The 20,000-nt window shown below is 49.7% G+C and overlaps 2 protein-coding genes across 4 annotated transcripts in view; both read right to left on the bottom strand.

Moving 5' to 3' along the window:
* The window catches only part of LOC113828208 (nuclear hormone receptor FTZ-F1), a 176,293-nt gene that overhangs the window by 34,048 nt on the left and 122,245 nt on the right, over window positions 1–20,000 (bottom strand). The gene's annotated exons all lie outside the window — the stretch shown is intronic.
* On the bottom strand, window positions 11,315–12,527 carry LOC138860645 (uncharacterized). Its single transcript, XM_070118649.1, has 2 exons — window positions 11,936–12,527; window positions 11,315–11,900 (listed from the first exon to the last, which is right to left on the bottom strand). The coding sequence occupies exons 1-2, from the start codon at window positions 12,213–12,215 to the stop codon at window positions 11,839–11,841; spliced, it is 342 nt and encodes a 113-aa protein (XP_069974750.1). The 5' UTR covers window positions 12,216–12,527; the 3' UTR covers window positions 11,315–11,838.

Raw genomic sequence — 20,000 nt, 5'->3', positions numbered from 1 at the left:
CCACCCACCTGCTCCCTCATCTCCAACCCCCCCCCACCTCCTACTCCCTCTTCTCCAACACCCACCCCCACAACCCACCCTCCAACACCCCCAACCTCCCTCATCCCCATCCCCCACCTCCCTCATCCCCAACACCCCACCACCCCCTGCCTGCTATTAACACATACAGGGACAGAGGATATGTGTGTCTGCATATTGGTTGCAACCAAGCCGGGTCGTGTGGCTAGGGCTTAGAGTGTACACGGTAAGCTGTGTCGTTAGTTAGTTAGTTTGTTTGCGAGCTTTCGATATATCTAATTATTTTTCTCATTCTATATATCTAACTACTTTTTCACTGGTGCTACGGTAGAGTAAGTCTATGAGAGAGAGAGAGAGAGAGAGAGAGAGAGAGAGAGAGAGAGAGAGAGAGAGAGAGAGAGAGAGAGAGAGAGAGAGAGAGAGAGAGAGAGAGAGAGAGAGAGAGAGAGAGAGAGAGAGAGAGAGAGAAAGAGAGAGAGAGGGGCAGAGGCAGAGGCAGAGGCAGAGAGAGAGAGACAGACAGACAAACAGACAGATAATGAGAAAGAGAATAAGAAGAGAAATAGAAGATATATCACGAACTTACATTGCCAAATTAAAATACTTCTGTTGTTTAAACACCAACCTGCTTGCGTGTGCCACATCGATTTCACCATTAAATTGTTACACACAGCAACCAGTTACGAAAAGAGAAGAAAGAGAAATATCAAACATGTATTAAACAGGCATAACCTTGTTACGAGATGCATCGCCTGGCCGCACTGGTTGAGTAGCAGCAATTGCAAAGCATTATGAACGGATTGCACGAGGGAAGGAATGCAAGAAGTGTGAGACATGAATCCTCTCAGACGGGTATAAAAAAGTAAGAGAAATAGAGAAAGTAGGGAAGTAGAAGAAGAAGAAGGGAAATTGGGGGGAAGAGGGGAGGAAGGTAAGAAGAAGAAGAAAAAAGACTGAAGCAGGGAAGCAGAAGGTAAAGAAGGGAAAATGGGGGAGGGGAGGTGAAGGAGGTGAGAAGAAAAAAAAAGACTGAGAAGTAGGGAAGTAGAAGGAAAAGAGGGGAAAGGGGGGGAGGTGAGAAGAAAAAAGAGAAGTAGGAAAGTAGAAGGTAAAGAGGAAGGGAAAATGGGGAAGAGGAAAGGTGAGAAGAAAGAAAAAGACTGTTAAACGAGGAAAAAAAAAAAAAAAAAAAAGACCAGCAGCAGCGAGGGCAGATCTTGCTAACCTAAGCGATCACATTCGGCATCTTCCTCCTCCCTCCCTCCCCCCTCCCCTCTACCCACCTACCCCTACCCTTCCCTCTCTATCCCCCCTACCCCCTACCCCCCTACCCCCACTGCTGACACGCATACGGGAAATCAGCCGAAGAAGGAACGTCAGCAGAGCAACGCCAGCTACCTTTACACCTTACGGGGCTTGTCTGCAGCATCTCTTTATCTTCCCTGTCAGTCTCGCGGCGATGTTACGTGCGGCTGACACACAAGCACGCAGGCAAATGCACACACGAACACAGGCACACGCACACACACGAACACAGGCACACACACACACATGAACACAGGCACACGCACACACACGAACACAGGCAGATACAGGCTGGTACAAGCGTGGACAAGTCTGTATACGCAAAAACAAAACAAAAACACGAACACACTTTAACACACACACACGCACACAAAACAGCACAAGCACAAGCACACGTACACACCGCTCCTTCACTCCCGTCGATCAAAATGCTGATCTCCTCAGGAAGTGTTAACTGGCTTTTGCATCACTCGATTTTTTTTTTTTTTTTTAAGGTAGTCAGCGTTCGAAAACTTTTTTTTTTAATATGACTTTTTTTCAGGTGATTCTATTTATTGTTATCACTATCATTATTTCATTTACTTTACTAATGGATGGTTCTTCTTATTTTCTCGGTTATTTATTTATATATTTGTCTCCGTCTGAACTGGATGAGGGAGGGTGAATATAAACTCTCCCTTATTTTCCCTTTACATATACCCTCAACCACGCCACGCGACATATAACGTCACATCCGCTTGTTACTACTTACTATACGCGTCCGCCGCGACAAAAATAGAAACAAAACAAAAACAGAATGAGAGATAAAACGAGAGAGAGAAAGAGAAGAGAGAAAAAAAAGAAAAGTCAAAGCTGGAGCCGTGACCCAGAATTCGGGGCGTGGTGGCCTGAACCTCCTGCCAACTAGGTCTCTCGGCCAACGGACCTCCGCCCCCCTCCCCTCCCCCCTCTCCTCCCCTACTGTACCCTCCCCCTCCCTTACCCTGCTCTTCCCTCCCTACCCCTGCCCTCTCTTCCTCTCCCCTACCCTCCTCTCCCCTCCCTCTTGGGCCCCATGCCAACATAATACACCTTTCCCTTTTTATGGACCAATTTTATCTCTTGTTTTCGTTTTTTAATATATATATATAAGCGGATTGTAGAGCAAGCTGTTGTAACTTGATAAGATTTATTGTGTGCCATCTGATGAGTGCCAGATGGCTAAGTAGTGTATAGAGATGGCTTCTTTTCTATAACTTCCTGCTAACTTCCAAGTGGTCAAGAGATATGGTATTTTTTCTTATCTTTTTGTCTCTTCTTTTCTGTTTTAAGTCTGGAGGAGGGAGGGAGGGAGGGAGGGAGGGAGGGAGGGAGGGAGGGGAGGGAGGGAGGGAGGGAGGGGAGAGAGAGAGAGAGAGAGAGAGAGAGAGAGAGAGAGAGAGAGAGAGAGAGAGAGAGAGAGAGAGAGAGAGAGAGAGAGAGAGAGAGAGAGAAGGAATGCCATATATACAGAGCAATGGAAGTGCAGATCGGGTGCGTAAAGTCTAAACGGGAGAGACGAGTTTGCGACAGGTTTGACGCGGGGTAGGAGAAGAGGAGGGGTAGGAAGAGGAGGGGTAGAAGGAGGAGGAGGGGGTAGAAGGAGGAGGAGGAGGGTAGGAGAAGGAGGAGGGGTAGGAAGAGGAGGGGTAGGAAGGAGGAGGAGGGGTAGAAGGAGGAGGAGGGGTAGGAGGAGGAGGAGGGGTAGGAGGAGGAGGAGGGGTAGGAGGGAGGATGAGGAGGGGTAGGAGGAGGAGGGGGAAGAGGGGGATGAGGAGGAGGGGTAGGAGGAGGAGGAGGGGTAGGAGGAGAGGAGAAGGAGGAGGGGAGGAGGTAGGGGGAGGGGTAGGAGGAGGAGGAGGGGTAGGAGGAGGACGAGGGGTAGGAGGAGGAGAAGAAAAAGGGGGAAGGAGGAGAAGAAGAAAAAGAAAGAAAAAAAACATCAAAGAATTACAAAACAAGAACAAACACAACTATGGGGTAAAAAAAGGACAAACAGAGAGACGAAAGGGCGCCGCCCACAACGACCTAACTGCCTAGGGCGTGTCACTGCGGGCGTGCATGTTCCCGTACTCAACTAAGTTGTCACATAGGCGTTGTGACCTCAAGTTATAGTGTGAATCTTCTTCATTTCAAGTTCATGAGGTGTTTTGTCTTGTATGTTTTTCTTTTTTTACTTTCCCTCTTTTACATTTTTTCTTTTCTTTTTCCTTTTTTTGGATTGGTAATTTCTCCCTTACCCCCTCTCCCTCTCCCTCCCTCACCCTTTCTCTCCCTCCCGCCTTCCCTCACCCTTCCTCCCTCCCTCCCTCCCTCACCCTTCCTCTCCTCCCTCCCTCTCCTCCTCCTCTCACCCTCCCTCCCGCTCCTCCTCCCTCTCCCTCCTCCTCCCTCACCCTTCCTTCCTCCCTCCCTCCCTCCCTACCTCTCCCCTCCCTCCCTCACCCTTCCTCCCTCCCTCTCCCTTCCTCCCCAACGCCTGGCACCCCTGTCTCTCCCCGTGGCCCGTCTCGTCCTGCTGGCACCCTCTTCGCCTGGCCTACTTGGCTCTCTAGGCCTCCTCACTGGGTCAAGCTTAGTGCCTAGTTGGTGTCTTGCTTGTCTTTGGACCTTTTTGTGTTGGGGACTTGGGGACTTTTTGTGTTGGGGACTTGGGGTTGTCTTGGGGACTTTTTTGTGTTGGGGACTTTTTTGTGTTGGAGACTTGGGGTTGTGTTGGGGACTTTTTTGTGTTGGGGACTTGGGGTTGTGTTGGGGACTTTTTTGTGTTGGGGACTTGGGGTTGTCTTAGGGACTTTTTTTTTGTCTTGGGGACTTGGGGTTGTGTTGGGGACTTTTTTGTGTTGGGGACTTGGGGTTGTCTTAGGGACTTTTTTGTGCTGGGGACTTTTTTGTCTTGGGGACTTGGGGTTGTGTTGGGGACTTTTTTGTGTTGGGGACTTGGGATTGTGTTTGGGGACTTGGGGTTGTGTTGGGGACCTGGGGTTGTGTTGTGGACTTGGGATTGTGTTGGGGACTTGGGGTTGTGTTGGGGACTTGGGGTTGTGTTGGGGACTTGGGGTTGTGTTGGGGACTTGGGGTTGTGTTGGGGACTTTTTTGTATTGGGGACTTGGGGTTGTGTTGGGGTCTTGGGGTTGTGTTGGGGTCTTGGGGTTGTGTTGGGGACTTGTGGTTGTATTGGGGACTTGGTGTTCAGTTGGGGACTTGGGGTTGTGTTGGGGACTTGGGGTTGTGTAGGAGACTTGTGGTTGTGTTGGGGACTTGCGATTAACTTGCCTAAGCCTTTTCCACAGAATATCGTTTTTTTCTAATTTTCTTTTTATGTTAATTAACAGCCTAACGCGATGAATTCTTTCCCCAACACGTAATTCCTTAAGAAGACTTAACTCAGTCCCGCTTTTCTTTTTCAAAATCCTGTATAGATTTCGAAGATAATTTGGAAGATCATTCTGACTCAAAACCCGATTTGTAATATAATATTCTAACTTACAGTAGGTAGGTTGCCCTTCCACCGTCGAGTACTGTCTCTCTCTTACCTGCAAAGAAAGAAAAAAAAACATTAGAATATATGATAAGAATATTACACAGGGAATAAGAAAGAAAAAACACATTTATCAAGAGTGTGCGCGTGCGTCAACGCGTGCGTGAGTGCGTGCGTGCGCGCGCGTGTACAACCGCACGCCGGGAAGTGCAATCATGGCGTTTTAAAACCCCGGACCAGCATGACGAAGGAGTGACGAAAGACCGTATCTCAATGCGACCATCTCATTCACGACATCGTCCCTTGTTTCCAATGCGATCTATTTTTTTCTCTATTATTTTGAATGAACTTCGACTCTTTCCAACATGGAAAAAGAGACAATTTCAAGTGCTGATAAAAGAAACAAACAATAGAGATTTAAATTGCACGAGAAGAGACTTTCTCCCAAGTCGATGCCAAGGTCAAAGCCGACGGTCGGGACGCAGTAAGGGTTGTTGAAGCGAGACGCGATGGTCGTGTTGTAAGAACGGCCTCGTCCGAACACCTGAGAGCGGCTTTTTTTCTCTCTTTTATTGACAAAGAAAAATAACGAAGAAGCATCTGTAGCCAACAAAAGAGGACACAGATCGCTCCCGACGAATAACTTTTCAAAAATGAAAAATAAAAACGAATTAAAACGTAATAAAAGGAGCTCACACGAAACGAATCTGTCGCGGAAAAAAAACTATCGCATTCACATATTGTAACACCCTTTTGACTCACAGAACGAAAATACTTTTAACCCTAATTCTTCTGGGAGAGAATATACACTCCAAAGACGCGGCAGGTGCGGCAGTCCTCAAAACTTGAATAGTGAGAAGGGTGGGGGAACAGGGGGGGGGGGGCAGAGACAACCAGAGTCTGGACTGATGATAGAGGCTGCTGTCGTTTTCTATACGCAATGTATGCATGCATGTATATATGTGCATATATATGTATATATATTTGTATATATATTTGTGTTTGTGTTTGTGTGTGTGTGTGTGTGTGTGTGTGTGTGTGTGTGTGTGTGTGTGTGTGTGTGTGTGTGTGTGTGTGTGTGTGTGTGTGTGTGTGTGTGTGTGTGTGTGTGTGTGTGTGTGTGGACATATGTATACTCATACATACATATAAACATATATACAGAGGGACTGACACACAAACCATACACACGCTTGCACACACAAAAACAAACAAACAAACAAACAAATCTGTGGTGAAGAATGCACGCGAATACATACACACACGCACGTACACACACACACACATTCCCCATTCCGTCTCTCTTTCCTTTCCAAACCACTCTCTCCCTCTCCTGTATATCCCTCTCTCTTCACTCACTTTTTCTCTTTCTCTCTCACACTCACTCACTCTTTTTCTCTCTCTATCAACTATCACACTCACTCACTCTCTCTCTCTCACATTCTCACAATCACTCACTCTTACTCTCACTCACATTCACACTCACTCACATATTTCTCTCTCTCTCTCTCTCTCTCTCTCTCTCTCTCTCTCTCTCTCTCTCTCTCTCTCTCTCTCTCTCTCTCTCTCTCTCTCTCTCTCTCACTATTACCATACACTTTCTCCCCCGGCGATTCCTTTCCATTACATTCCTTTACCCTGGTTTCTTGTTTGAAAACCGCATCATATCTTCGTTTTGTTTCTTTCTTTCTTCCTCTTCGCTTTCCCTCTCCCTCCCTCCCTCTTTCTCTCTCTCTCTCTGCTTTCTTTTATATTTTTTCCCTAATTTCCTCTTCCTTCCTTCCTTCCTTCCTTCCTTCCCTCCCTACCACCCACCAATCAATCTATCAATCCATCTATCTATCTAATTACCTATCCATCCATCTATCTATCTAATTATCTATTCATCCATCCATCCATCCTCGTTTCGTATCTTCCTGCCTTCATCTCCCTTTCAAAGACTACTTTCAGCTCCCTTTCTCCCGCTCTCCCTCCTTCCCCCTCCTCCTTCCTCCCTCAACCCTACCCCCTCCTGTGGTAGCTTTCCTTTCCACGACTAAAATGGAGGAGGAGGCGGAGGAGGGAGAGGAGGAGGAAGAGGAGGAAGATGCAGAGGAAGAGGAAGAGAAAGATGAAGGAAAAGATAAAGATGAAGATGAAGAAGAGAAGGAGGAGGAGTAAAAACAAAGAGCAAATGTAAAGAGTAAGAGTAGAAGGAATATCGTCTGCCCCCCCCCCCCCAACCCCCAACCACCGCGTCATGTGTTCTTCGAGGCGACTTAACTCTCACTCTTCAAGACAGACCCAGCCGTTTACCTGTCTGTCTGTCAGCCTCTCTCTCTCTCTCTCTCTCTCTCTCTCTCTCTCTCTATCTCTCTCTCTCTCTCTCTTTCTCTCTCTCTCTCTCTCTTTCTCTCTCTCTCTCTCTCTCTCTGATTTTGGTCCTTTCTCTTGTCCTTTTTTTAACTGACTGCTCTTTTTTCCTCTTTCGCTCAAGCACGCACTCTCTTCCACGCCCTTTCCCTCTGCCCAGGCCACGCCCCCGACCCGCCTTCTGCCTCCTCCTCCTTCCCTCCCTCTACTTTTACGCACACCTACACGTCTATCCGTCCTCCCTCCCTCCCTCCAAGTCAACTCTCGCCATCCTTCCCGTCCTCCCTCTCTCCCTCCCTTCCCCTACTCACACCGACCTACACATCCCTCCCTCATTTCTGCTTCCCTCCCTCCCTCCCCTTTTCCCTCTGCCTCTTTCCTTACATTCTTCCTCTCCCCCTTTTCCCTCTCCCTTCCTCCCTTCCCGTCCCCTCTACCTTCTTCTTCCCCTTCCCGTCCCTCCCACATCCTTCCACCCTTCCCTCCCTCCCTCCCTCCATCGCCTCCTTCCCTCCCTCCCTCCCTCCCATCTGCGCCTCTTCCCCCATATTACCCTCCCAGCAAGAAGCCCCCAGCAATGCCTCCCCCCGCCCCCCCGCCTTCGCTGCTTCACTTCGTCGTCACAGATCCGCGCTTTTACGTGGGGGAGACGGCAAGTGTGTCTACTAAGGTCTAAATAAGTACTTAAATACTTATAAATATAGACCTTGCTAACCGCTGCCCTGGGATTGGGACTCGGGAACTGTTTTCACGTGTCTAACGAGCTTTCCCTTTTCGCGCCTCTCGACGATTCGCTTCTCGTTCTTCTTCTCTTTTTTTGTTGTTGTCCGCGTTCTTCTTCTTTTTCTTCTTCTTCAGCGTCTTTCACTTTTTTTTGTGTTTTTTTCTGCTTAACATTATCATATCTTATTCTCTATCTCATATTCTTCTTATTCTTTTCTCTCCCGACAGGCAGCGTGTCCGAATTCCTTCACTCCGCCTTCGGAACCACGAGAACACTCCAGTGCTGAGGCTTCCCCCGAGTATGCGTATTACAGGTGTACCAAAAAGGACACGAGAAAGGAAGCACATGAAAATATCAGGAAAAAATGAAAGGAAGCACATCGAAAGTTTCGGAACAAAAAAGGAAGCACATAGCAGAGGATTGAAAAAAATGCAAAGTGTCGCAGCATGTCGGCGTGTTCAGCATGGCGACACGTTCAACACGTCGACGAAAGAGGTTCATCACTTCAGCAGGGAGAAGCTGCCGCAACTCAGCATGGGAAGCGAGGTGTGGGGAGAGACGGGGGGAGGTAGGGGTCGCGGAGGGGTTGGAGGGGGAGGAAGGCTGAGAGGGGGTTGGTAAGGGGGGCGTGTGGGACCCAGCGAGGGAGAAGGGAGGGGCGAGTAGGAGAGGGAGGGAGGGGGCAGGAGGGGAGACAGACTGGCTATCTGGCGTTAAACGATTCGGATCTCTCTTCTCGAATCTTCCGAAAAGTCTTTCTGCCGTTAAAATGCCCCGTAATCGAAAAGTCCGAGAGACGTAGAAGCAGAACTCGTAATAATAATGGTAGGACTAAGAGCAGGAGGTAAGCAGTGTGTGTTGTACCAAGAGAGCTGACCTACTTGGCAGAGTTGTCGTCTATCGCTATTTGTTTCTTCCCTACCACAGGCAGCATGGGTTCCCGGGGTTCAGCGAGCAGGGGGGGGTCATTAAAAATCGCCTCTTTGCCTCATTATCACCCGATAGGTCACCCACTGGCCACCTAAGTTCACCTGCTTCCCCTCGTATTCCCGGCGTCAAGTTACCCGTTGGCTGCATTCCTCACCTACTCTCACAATCCCTCTCATACACACTCTCACCTACAGCTCCAACCCGACACTTGCCTCCACCTACCTTCCCCTTCCCCTTCCCCTTCCCCTTCTCCTCCCTCCTCTACTTCCTCCTCCTCCCCTCCTACCGCCATCTTCCCTTTTCGCTATCAAGCTGTCCCCTTCGATAACGTGCGCATAACATCGTCACACCTCTCTTGTCCTCGTCACTTTAAAACACGTACCCTTTGACCCTTCTTGACCCCGCCCCTATAGACCATCCATAGACTCTTTGACCCGGTCACTCCATTGGCCCCAGTGACCCGGGCCCACATTGCCTACACCCCCCCCCCCCTCCTTGCCCTCGCCGACAACCTGGCACCTCGATGCAGCTCCCCCAGGTCTCTATTCTATTCTATTCTCTCTCTCTCTCTCTCTCTCTCTCTCTCTCTCTCTCTCTCTCTCTCTCTCTCTCTCTCTCTCTCTCTCTCTCTCTCTCTCTCTCTTTCTCTCTCTCTCTTCTTCTTCCAATCCCCCCTCTCTCTTTTATCTCCCTCTCCCTCTCATTTATCTCCCCATCCCCCTCTCCCTCTCCCTCTTTATCTCCCTCTCTTTTATCTTCCAATCCCTCTCTCTCTCCCTCTCCCTCCCCCTTCCCCTCCTTAACTCTAATCTCCAAACTCTCAACTCTCCCTCACCTCTCCCCCCCCCCCAGCAACGCCCCCATGTCCAGCCCTCACTGAAGTTCTGACAACACAGGCTTTCCATGATCCGAGTCGACACAATCAGAAGTCTTTTTTTTTCTTCTTCTTCTTCCTATTAACGTACTTTCGCTCATCTTAGTCACCTTCTCTTTCGGTCGCATCCATGTGCACATTCCTTGTAGCTGTTCAAATAATAGTCACGTCGCCTTTGCAACTCTTTCTGTTGGTAATACTCGGGCTTAAAATGTGCGTGTGTGTGTGTGTGTGTGTGTGTGTGTGTGTGTGTGTGTGTGTGTGTGTGTGTGTGTGTGTGTGTGTGTGTGTGTGTGTGTGTGTGTGTGTGTGTGTGTGTGTGTGTGTGTGTGTTTTCTCTTCTCGTATCAGCTGGAATGCGATCATTTTTTGCAAAGCTTCAAATTCTTGCCATTTCAGGAATACTTCAGTCTTACCTCTACATTAAACGACGAAGATTATATTACCAAAAATAATTTTGTCAAATTATCTTCTTATCAATCCCTATCCCAACCCGTCCTCCTCTCCCCCTCCCCTCACCCTCTTCTTCCCCTCCCTATTCCTCCTTTTCTCCACCCCCTTCATTTCCGCTCCCTCTTTCCCCTTCCTCTCCCACTCACTCCCCCAACCTCCCTCCCTCCTACCTCCCCCTCCCTTCCCCTCCTCTAAAGCTACCAGAACAGAATTCATGACGACACCATCCCCCCCCCCCCTTCCCTAGGCTCCTCTTTCGCCACCGGCCAAGACGTCACCATACGTACCATCCGGCCGTCTTCTCTCCACACTGTACGTCACCATCACCGAACACCATTACGGACTACCATCCTGGACCACCATCACGGACTACCATCACGGACTACCATGACTGACCACCATGACGGATCACCATGACGGACCACCATCACGGACTACCATTACGGACTACCATCACGGACTACCATTACGGACCACCATCACGGACTACCATCACGGACCACCATCGTCTCTAGTCACGCAGAGTTATTGCCGGCTCTGGACCGGTTCCGTAACCACTAAAGGAACGAGAGGGAAGGAGGGGGAGGGGAGGGAGGGAGGGAGGAAGAGAGGGAGAGAGGAAAGGAGGGAGGGGGAGAGGGAGAGAGGGAAGGAAGGAGGGAAGGAAGAGGGAGGGAGGGAGGGAGGGAGGGTGGGAGGAAAGAAGGAAGAAGAGACTGAAGACGAGAGAAAAAAAAAAAGAAAAAGTGACACAAAGCGAAAGAGAAAGAGAGAGAGAGAGAGAGAGGTCCCACTGAATCACCTTCGCTTTTCATCTTCACTTTTCTATGCCCCGGGCGGAGGAGGGAAGGGAGAAAAGCTACGAGAGAGTATGGGAGGGGGCGGGGGAAGTGAGGAGCGGTGGAGGGAAGTGGAGGGAAGCGGGGGAGGGAAGTGGAGGGGGAGCGGTGGAGGGGAAGGAGAAAGCTACGAGAGAGTATGGGAGGGGGCGGGGGAAGTGGAGGGGAGCTAGGGGAAGCGGGGAGGGGGAAGTGAGGGGGAGGGGAAGGAGGGGGAGCGGTGGAGGGGAAGCGGGGGGGGAAATGGAGGGGAAGCAGGGGGGGAAGTGGAGGGGAAGCGGTGGGGAGGAAATGGAGGAGGAGCGGGGGGAGGGGGCGACAAAGGAAGTGTAAGAGGAGGGCGTGTCATAAATGGTAATTATCAAACAGTGATGGATCAAACGAGGGAGATTGGAGGCAGGGAGGAAGGGGAAGTGGGAGATGGAGATGGAAAGAAAATAGGGGAAAAATTGAGACAAGAGGAAGAAGAAGAAAAAAAAAGATGATGATGAGAAATAGGGTTAAAAAGGGTTGGGAGAGAGTCGGGAGAAGAGGAAAATGAAGGTGATGCGAGGAGTAAAGAGAGACAGAAGAGAAGCATTGCGGAAGATGTGCCTGCGTACCCCGCGAATCCAAAAACACAACCCTGTTTATACTTCCACAATAACTTCTTGATCGTGACGGAGCATTTTCCTCGTAAACCCCTCATATTTTTTTTCTCTCGCACCGTAAGACCAAACACTTCAGGCGACGAGTCCTCCCAGCTCGACCGCCGCGTCCTCGTCTACGCAGCGTGCACTTTCCTCCTTCATTTCAGGACCATTCGAGAGGGTCTTGCCTTACAGCTAAGGAAGAGGACCGCCCCTACCTCTGCTCATCTGCTCTCGCACCTGCCTCTTGCCTTGCCCTTGTACCTCCTCCTGCACCTGCTCCTGCCTTGCCCTTGTACCTCCACCTGCACCTGCTCCTGCCTCTTCCCCTGGACCTGCCCCTGCACGTACTGCTGCACCTGCCCCTGCTTCCTTCCCTGGACCTACCTCTTCCCCTGCCCCTGCTTCATGCTCTGCTCTTGTACCTACTCCTGCACCTGCTCCTGCCTCTTCCCCTGGACCTGCACCTGCTCCTGCCTCTTCCCCTGGACCTGCACCTGCCCCTATACCTACTCCTGCACCTGCCCCTGCCCCTTCTACTGCATCTACCCTTCCCCCTGCTATTGCCTCCTGGTCCCGCCCAGAGGCCATCTAGAGGCCACCCAGAGGGAGAGGGCGAGGAAAAGGAGAGATGAGAGAAAGGAAAAGCAGTGATAGAGCGTGGGGGAGGAGAGAGGAAGGGATGGAGAGTGAGAGGAGAGAGAGGCAAAGAGAGGAGGTAAGAGGCCGACTACGCGGGAGGGAGAGGGACAGAAGGAAAAAAAAAAGGAAGGAAGAAAGGAGAGAGGAAGAGAAGAGGAGTACCATTATTCGTTCGTTTCTTCCCCTCCTCCACCGTCACCTCCACCAACCTTACCTCCCCCCTAATCACCACTCCCACACCACAAGCCACTTTCTGCCTCGTTCTACGCTGAGATTTACACCCCATACCTCCCCAACCCTACGTCTACACCCCCCCTCCTCCCCTCCCCCGTTCCAATATACGGTGGGATTCCATACGGCATACAAAATGCGAACTACTTTTTCACAATGTGCCCTATCACAGTTTGCATTCTAATTACTCTATAGGAGATAGGCCATCGGCAACAGGTAGGGGGGATCTACGTAGCCCCCACCCCCCTCTCCCCATTCCATTTCCTTCCCCTTTTCCTCCCTCCTTTTTCATCCCCCTTCCCTCTTCCTCACTTTCCCTTCCCTACTCCCATCTCTCATTTTCTACACCCCTCCCTCACTCTCTCACTTCCCTCCTCTTCCCCCTCCCTCCCTCCCTACTCACCCTCCCCCTGCCGCCTCTCTCTCCCTCCCTCCCTTCCTACTCCCCTGCCGCCCCTCTCTCTCCTTTCCTTTCCTTCCCCTTTCCCCTTTCCCCCCTCCTCTCTCTCTCCCCCTCCCTCTCTACTCCCCTCCCTGCCGCCCTCTCTCCCTCTCTCCCTTCCTAATCCCCCTTCCTCCCCCTGCCGCCCTATCTCTCTCTCCCTTCCTTCCCTTCCCCTTTCCCCCTCCCCCTCCTACTCCCTCTCTCTCCCTTCCCTCCCTTCCTACTCCCCCCTCCCTCCCTCCCCCTCTCTCTCCCTTCCCTCCCTTCCTAATCCCCCCCTCCTCCCCCTACCGCCCCTCTCTCTCCCTCCTCCTACTCCCCCCTCCCTTCCTCCCTTCCTAATCCCTCCCCCTCCCTCCCCCTGCCGCCCCTCTCTCTCCCTTCCCTTCCTTCCCCTTCCCTCCCTCCTACTCTCCCTTTCCCTCCTACTCCCCCTCTCTCCTTCCCTCCCTTCCTACTCCCCCCTCCTCCCCCTGCCGCCCCTCTCTCTCCCTCTCGCTGGCTGTGACGCTGGCAGGAAAGACAGCAGCGCCTCGGTGACCTACATTTCTCAACTCACTCTCCTTTTCACTACACACAAATTCGCTTTCGGTATCGTTCGCTGTGTACGTTTGTAGTGTCTGTATGTCTGTGTGTGTGTGTGTGTGCGTGTGTCTGTTTGCCTGTGTGTGTGAGAATGTGTTTGTCTGTATGGCTATCTCTCTGCCTATCTCTCTCTCTCTGTCTCTGACTGTGTCTCTGTCTCTGTCTCTGTCTCTCTCTCTCTCTCTCTGTCTCTCTGTCTCTCTCTGTCTCTCTCTCTTTCTCTGTCTGTCTGTCTGTCTCTCTCTCTGTCTGTCTCTCTGTCTGTCTGTCTCTCTCTCTCTCTCTCTCTCTCTTTCTCTCTCTCTCTCTCTCTCTCCCTTTCTCTGTCTGTCTGTCTGTCTGTCTGTCTGTCTGTCTGTCTGTCTGTCTGTCTGTCTGTCTGTCTCTTTCTCTCTCTCTCTCTATCAGTCTGTCGGTTTGTTTGTCTGTCTCTCTCTCTCGGCTGTCGTTTCTGTTGTGTTTCACTCTCGATAGGGGGGCGGAGAGAGAGGTGTGGGGGAGGAGGGAGGAAGGGGGAGGCGGAGGAGGGAGGAAGGGGAGGGGGGCGGGAGACGAGCAGAGAGCGAAACTGGTTTTGTGTGTTTCGCGTCTGACGATGTTCGCTTCACCCCTCCCTCCCTCCCTCCCCCCTTCCCATCTTCCCTCCCATCTTCCCTTCCTTCCTTCCTTTTTTTCACTCTCTTCCTTTCTGCATTTCCTCTCTCCCTCCCTTCCCTCCCTATCTCCCTCCTTTTCTTTCTCTCTCACCCTCCGCTCATTCCCCCCCTTCCTTTCTCTCCCACCATCCTTCCCTCCTTCTCTCCTCTCTCTTCTTTCCTCTATTCCATCCTTTCCATCCTCTCCTCCCCCTCCCTTTCATCCCACAGTATGTGTGTCCTGGCTTTACTATGTCTATATGGTTCTCATGTCTCCATCTTCTTACATTTCCCTCTGCACACCACTCATTCTATGAAGATTTAAGTCTCGTTTCCAGTTCTTATCATTACCATTGCTATTATCACTATCATAATCATTATCATCATCGTCATTTTTGCCATTACAGTTACTATTATTAGAACCATTCACCATAATACTGTTATCACTGTCACCACCATCAGTCATATCATTATCATCATTACTACTCTCACCATCACCATCACCATTACTCTCCCCATCACCATCACCATTACTCTCACCATCACCATTACTCTCACCATCACCATTACCATTACTCTCACCATCACCATCACCATTACTCTCACCATCACTCTCCCCATCACCATCACCATCACTCTCACCATCACCACTCTCCCCATCACCATTACACTCCCTTCGTTCCAAACGGCATCAGAAAACAGCGTTATTCTCCTCTCAGTCATTACCAATAATTCCAGCACTGACTTAGCTGCTGTGACCTCATTCTTCCGCGGCCTCCGTCGGGCGGACTCTTCCACTCTCCGCTTCTCTCGCGCTCTCGCTCTCTGTTTCTCTCTCTCGCTCTCGGTGTCGGTCTCGCTTTCTGTCTCTCTCGGTCTCGTCGTTTGTTTGTCTGTCTGTCTCCCTGCGTCATCCGTTATATAACATGTTCTTTCTGTTTGTGTGTATTGGTGTGTAACAGAAAGGAGGAAATAAAGACATTGAAACAGAGAAGCAAATGTGACAGACAGAGAGAGAGTAAGATCGAGACCCAAGCACGCGCGCGCGCGTGCTTGGGTCTCGATCTTTCTTCTTTTTCTCCCTCTTGTCTCCTTTTTTTCCCTTCTCCTTTCCCTTCTTCTTCTCCTCCTTCCAAGCCTTCCACCCCCCCCTACCCCCCTTCCGAGGCGATGATGACGGACAGCTCCACCTCCAACCCCCCCCTCCCCCCCAGCCCCCGGGAGCGCGCTCGAGTGACGACAAATCGAATCTGAGCTTACGTCCCGCCCGCCGCTGTTGACCCACTTCGCGCTCGGACACGATCACCCCTCCCTCCTCTTCTCCCCTTCCCCCTTCTTCTCTCCCCTCCTCTTCTTATCTCCTCTCATCTCCCCCTCCTTTCTTTCTTTCCCCTTCTTCTTCTCCTCCCCCTTTCTCGCCCCCCCACTTCTCTTCCTCCTCTTCTTTTCCTCCCCTCTCCCTCGCTTTTCTCCCCCTACCCCTTCCCCCTTCTTCTCCTCCCTCTCCCCATTCTTCTCCTTTCCCCCCTCCCTCTCCCCTCCCTCCCTCCCCTCTCCCCTCCCCTCCTCCTCTCCCCCTCCCCTCTCCCTCTTCTCCCCCCTTCTCCCTTCCCCCCCCTCCCGTTCTTGACACTCGTGGCACTTACTTCGTTATCCGGTGAAGCGGGGCGCCCCCTCGCTGCCCGCCGCAGACTTTTTGCATTCTCGAGGATATCAATCCTTCCCTCCTCCCTCCTCCATCCCCCTCTTCCATCCTCCGCATCTATATCCTTCTTATCTTCGTTCGTCTTCGTTTATCTTCTTTCTTCTGCTTTTTTTTTTTCTTTTTTCCTTCTTTCTTTTCCTCCTTCTTTCTTCTGCTTCTGCTTTTCCTTCTTTCTGCCTCTTCTTCTCCTTTTCTTCTTTTCTTTTTACTGTATTTTTCTCTTCTTCTACTTTCCTTTTTTTTATTCTTTTCACCCACTTCCCCTTCTTCAAATTTCATGAACAAAACAAAACAAAAAAAGAACCCCCTACGCATGAGGAAAAATAATTAAACAAATATTTATGACGTTTTATCCCCCCCTTCCCCCCCTCCCCTCCCCCATGTACAAAAAGCACCCCGGGGAGATATAAGACAATGGAATAAAATCCAGGAGGAAAAAAAAAGAATGAGAGACTTGGAGAAAACGGAGATAAGATCGGCTCCTTGCAAGTGGAACAATAGTCAGCAGTGAAGGAGTTGCATCACATCCTTCCATACTTTGCGTAATTCCAAGCCATCGTCGGTGTCTCCCCCCCACCCCCACCCCCTCCCCCGTGGTCTATTGCCCCCGTAATGCCACCACACGGTCATATGCCAGTATAACCCCCCCCCCTCTACTTTTTCAGGTCTAAGAGCTAGTTTTGGCCTCATTTCCCTCGGGGGAGAATCGCTTTTCCCCCTAGAAATAACGATCTGATCGAGTTCTGACGGTAAGAAGACGTGTATGCGTGTAAATATTACCTTTTGTATTTCTTGTATTCGAGCCGCCATTTTGTTTTATCTGCTTTACAAAATGGCGGCCGAGGAGCGACGCAGGGAGACTCACGTGGTTCACTCTCGATTGTTTTCTTACGCGCTCCCGGCTGGATTCCAGAGCTGTGAAGGGCGTCATTATGCTGTCCATTTCTTGCACTTTTAGTTTACTTTGACAAAATCCTAATCGTTCGCCTCCCACTTCCTTCCCCAACAGACGAACTTAGATCACACACGACACCCTTCATACCACGCTTCCCGCCAAAAAAAAAACCCGGATCGAAACAAAATTCTCTCAACTAGGTTAAGACCAATTCTAAGGTCCTCGTTGGTCTCTCTCCCCAAAACGGTCTAACACCCCAGACCTTGCAAGCCTCGCAACAGACCATAAACGTATTTTCTGCGTTGTGGGAGAGAGTACTGGCTGCCTGTTGCGTAGTATTCGGGGGTGATAGTGAGTGGAGTCGCTGCACCATAAATAATGAAAGCTGGCGTATCATTTGTCTTTGTGTTTTGATGTTTGTCGGAAGATTACCATCAATGTCTTTTTTCTTTTTCTTTTTATCTCGAAAGAAGAGAATTAAAGAAAGGAAACAAGCAAATGAAAGAAAGAAGGATTGAGAAGGGAGAGGGGGAGGGAGAAGAAAGAGAGAGAGAGAGAGAGAGAGAGAGAGAGAGAGAGAGAGAGAGAGAGAGAGAGAGAGAGAGAGAGAGAGAGAGAGAGAGAGAGAGAGAGAGAGACAGACAGAGAATGGAGGTGGAGAGATTGATAGAAAGAGAGATGAAGATGGAGATGGAGAAAAAGAGAGAGAGAGAGCGAAAGAGGCCTTGAAACAGAGCTAGAATACATTCAGTGCCACTAAATATGGCGATAACGGCATTCCTGCGAACGGATCGGCCTGGCCCTGCACGCAGCCGAGGGGCGGATTCACGACTGTTTCAAGGAGGGGGCGCCACTTCGACCACCTTTTTTCCTTCCTTTTATTTTCTTTTTCATAATTCTCTCGATGACGTGTTCTTTCTTTCTTTCTTTCTTTCTTTCTCTCTCTCTCTCTCTCTCTCTCTCTCTCTCTCTCTCTCTCTCTCTCTCTCTCTCTCTCTCCATCCGGGGTCGACATGTACAAACGCGCGAGTAATGCCGATATATTATTCAAACTCATGTCATATTAAAAATACTTATCGGCGACTATTCGAGTTCTTAATAAGATGATCCGCCATCGGTTGTATCCGTCGGTGGCTTTGAGATCGGCCGCTAAGCTTCGATGGGATAAAGAGAATCCAGATAATTCCTAAAGCTTCCATCTTATTCCGTAATTGGCGAGAATTCCATCAGACAGACGCACAGACCGACACACAGACAGACACACAGACAGACGCACAGACACCCGCTGGCTACACTCGCCGTGACCTCTCGACACTCTTTTGTCAACTCCGAAATGGCAAGCCTTTGAATGCCAAATACAACCAATCCCATTCGAGTGACCCAAAAAAGTGAGAAATAGAAATAACAGAAAAATAACCCTCTAAAAAAAACTGCAAGCAAATAAAAAGCAATCGGGCGTATCAACAACGCCGCCATTTCTACTCCTCTATCTCCTCCGAAAGAGAAACTTGGCCATGCAAACAGCGGCCGCAGACCCCTCGCTCGTTGCCGGGAACAGCCTTTTTGCCATCAACTGCCAATTAGCGCCATTAGTGCAAGTCTGTGCCACTTGCTCACCCAGACCAGTCATCACGCGAGTCCGAAGACCAGCTAGTGTGTCTGGTCATGGCCCGGCAGGTCGCAATGACTCGAGAAGTGTGACATGTGATGTAATGCTCAAAAAACTACGCCGTTAATGTTGGATCTCGGTGCTCGCGCGCGCACCCGCTCGTCCGTCGAGCATCGCCGTACACAAAAGCAGTCAGCTTGACCGCCTGCAACGAGCTACATTTTAGATCCATTCTGCTAAGTGGAGAGACTGAGCATGGTTGTTGTTATCTCTTTCTATCTCTGTACGTTATTTTTTCCCCTTAATTTCGCAGTGATAAGCGACCCTCTTCAAATCCTCGCTGAATGACAATCGCAAGAAAGAAAACGGGGAAATACGTAGAAATCGCATCCCTGGACATTACGAGCAAGACTGCAAAAGACACTACGAGCGCCCCCGATGCGACGGGGCACCCTGGCCGCTCTCACGGGTCAAAGAGTAAACAGCCCAGAGTAGAATACGAGAGTAAATTGCCCAGAATGAGTAAGAACACCTGGTGGGGGGAGGAGAGGAGAGAGGGTGGGGTGGGGGTTAAGTGTGTCACACGTGCTACTCTCTCACACATTATGATAAACACAAAATGACACAATGTAAACCCTACAATGGCCGTCCCCCCTCTCCCCCCCCTACCCCCCTACTGTCACACACTTCTACATGCTTATTGTTTTACACTCCGAAGCTGACAACGGCCGACGTATCTCTACTGACGTGGTACTTCTAAGGCGAAAAGAAATAGAATATAAACCCAAAAAAATGAGTACATATGCAAGTCAGAAATTATATCTTATATATCAAAATCACGAAAGATTGCCCAAATGACGCTTTATGGAAATTGGACTAGTGTTAGATAGATGTTTCAATCAAATAACGGCCATATCAGATCAATTCAAAGATATAAAGGGAGAGAGAGATAAAAGAGATAACAAATTATGCGCACTTTCTCGCCTGCTGCTTCTCAGTAATACATTGCAATCTCAAGGAAGGGAGGAGGAGGAGGAGGAGGAGGAGGAGGAGGAGGAGGAGGAGGAGGAGGAGGAGGAGAAGAAGAAGAAGAAGAAGAAGAAGAAGAAGAAGAAGAAGAAGAAGAAGAAGAAGAAGAAGAAGAAGAAGAATTTGCATTCATATGTTTATTTTTATTTATTTTATTATTTTTTTTTTGGGGGGGGTGGGGGGTGGGGGGTGATAAATCTATGACCAAAAGAACTGATGCTCCTCACAAGTCTTTATAGAACAAATAATAATAATAATAAAAATACAGCCTACATAGAAAATAACAATAATAATAATAATAATAATAATAAGAGGTCAGAAAAATACGTAACAAAGAAGCACGAAATCGGCGTCTGGCAATCGGAAACGCGTTTTTTTTTTTTCTTTTTCTTTTTTTCTTTATTTTGTCATTTCTTCTTTTCCATTTCTTTTTTTTTTTTTAACTGTCGATGGGCGTATCGGAAGGGGGGGGACTATTTTGGATTCTCTCTCTCTCTCTCTCTCTCTCTCTCTCTCTCTCTCTCTCTCTCTCTCTCTCTCTCTCTCTCTCTCTCTCTCTCTCTCTCTCTCTCTCTGCTAAGTGAGCAAAGGAATGTCGGG

This window comes from Penaeus vannamei, chromosome 42 (assembly GCF_042767895.1).
Source record: "Penaeus vannamei isolate JL-2024 chromosome 42, ASM4276789v1, whole genome shotgun sequence".
NCBI lineage: Eukaryota > Metazoa > Arthropoda > Malacostraca > Decapoda > Penaeidae > Penaeus > Penaeus vannamei.
The sequence above is the reverse complement of the archived record's forward strand: the minus strand, read 5'-3'. Positions and strand labels throughout refer to the sequence as shown.

Coding starts and splice junctions, on each gene's coding strand:
- LOC138860645 (XM_070118649.1), bottom strand. CDS start 12,215: ATGGCCTCTGGGCGGGACCAGGAGGCAATAGCAGGGGGAAGGGTAGAT. Junction 11,901..11,935: donor AGGGGAAGAGGCAGGAGCAG/GTGCAGGTGGAG, acceptor AGGCAGGAGCAG/GTGCAGGAGGAGGTACAAGG.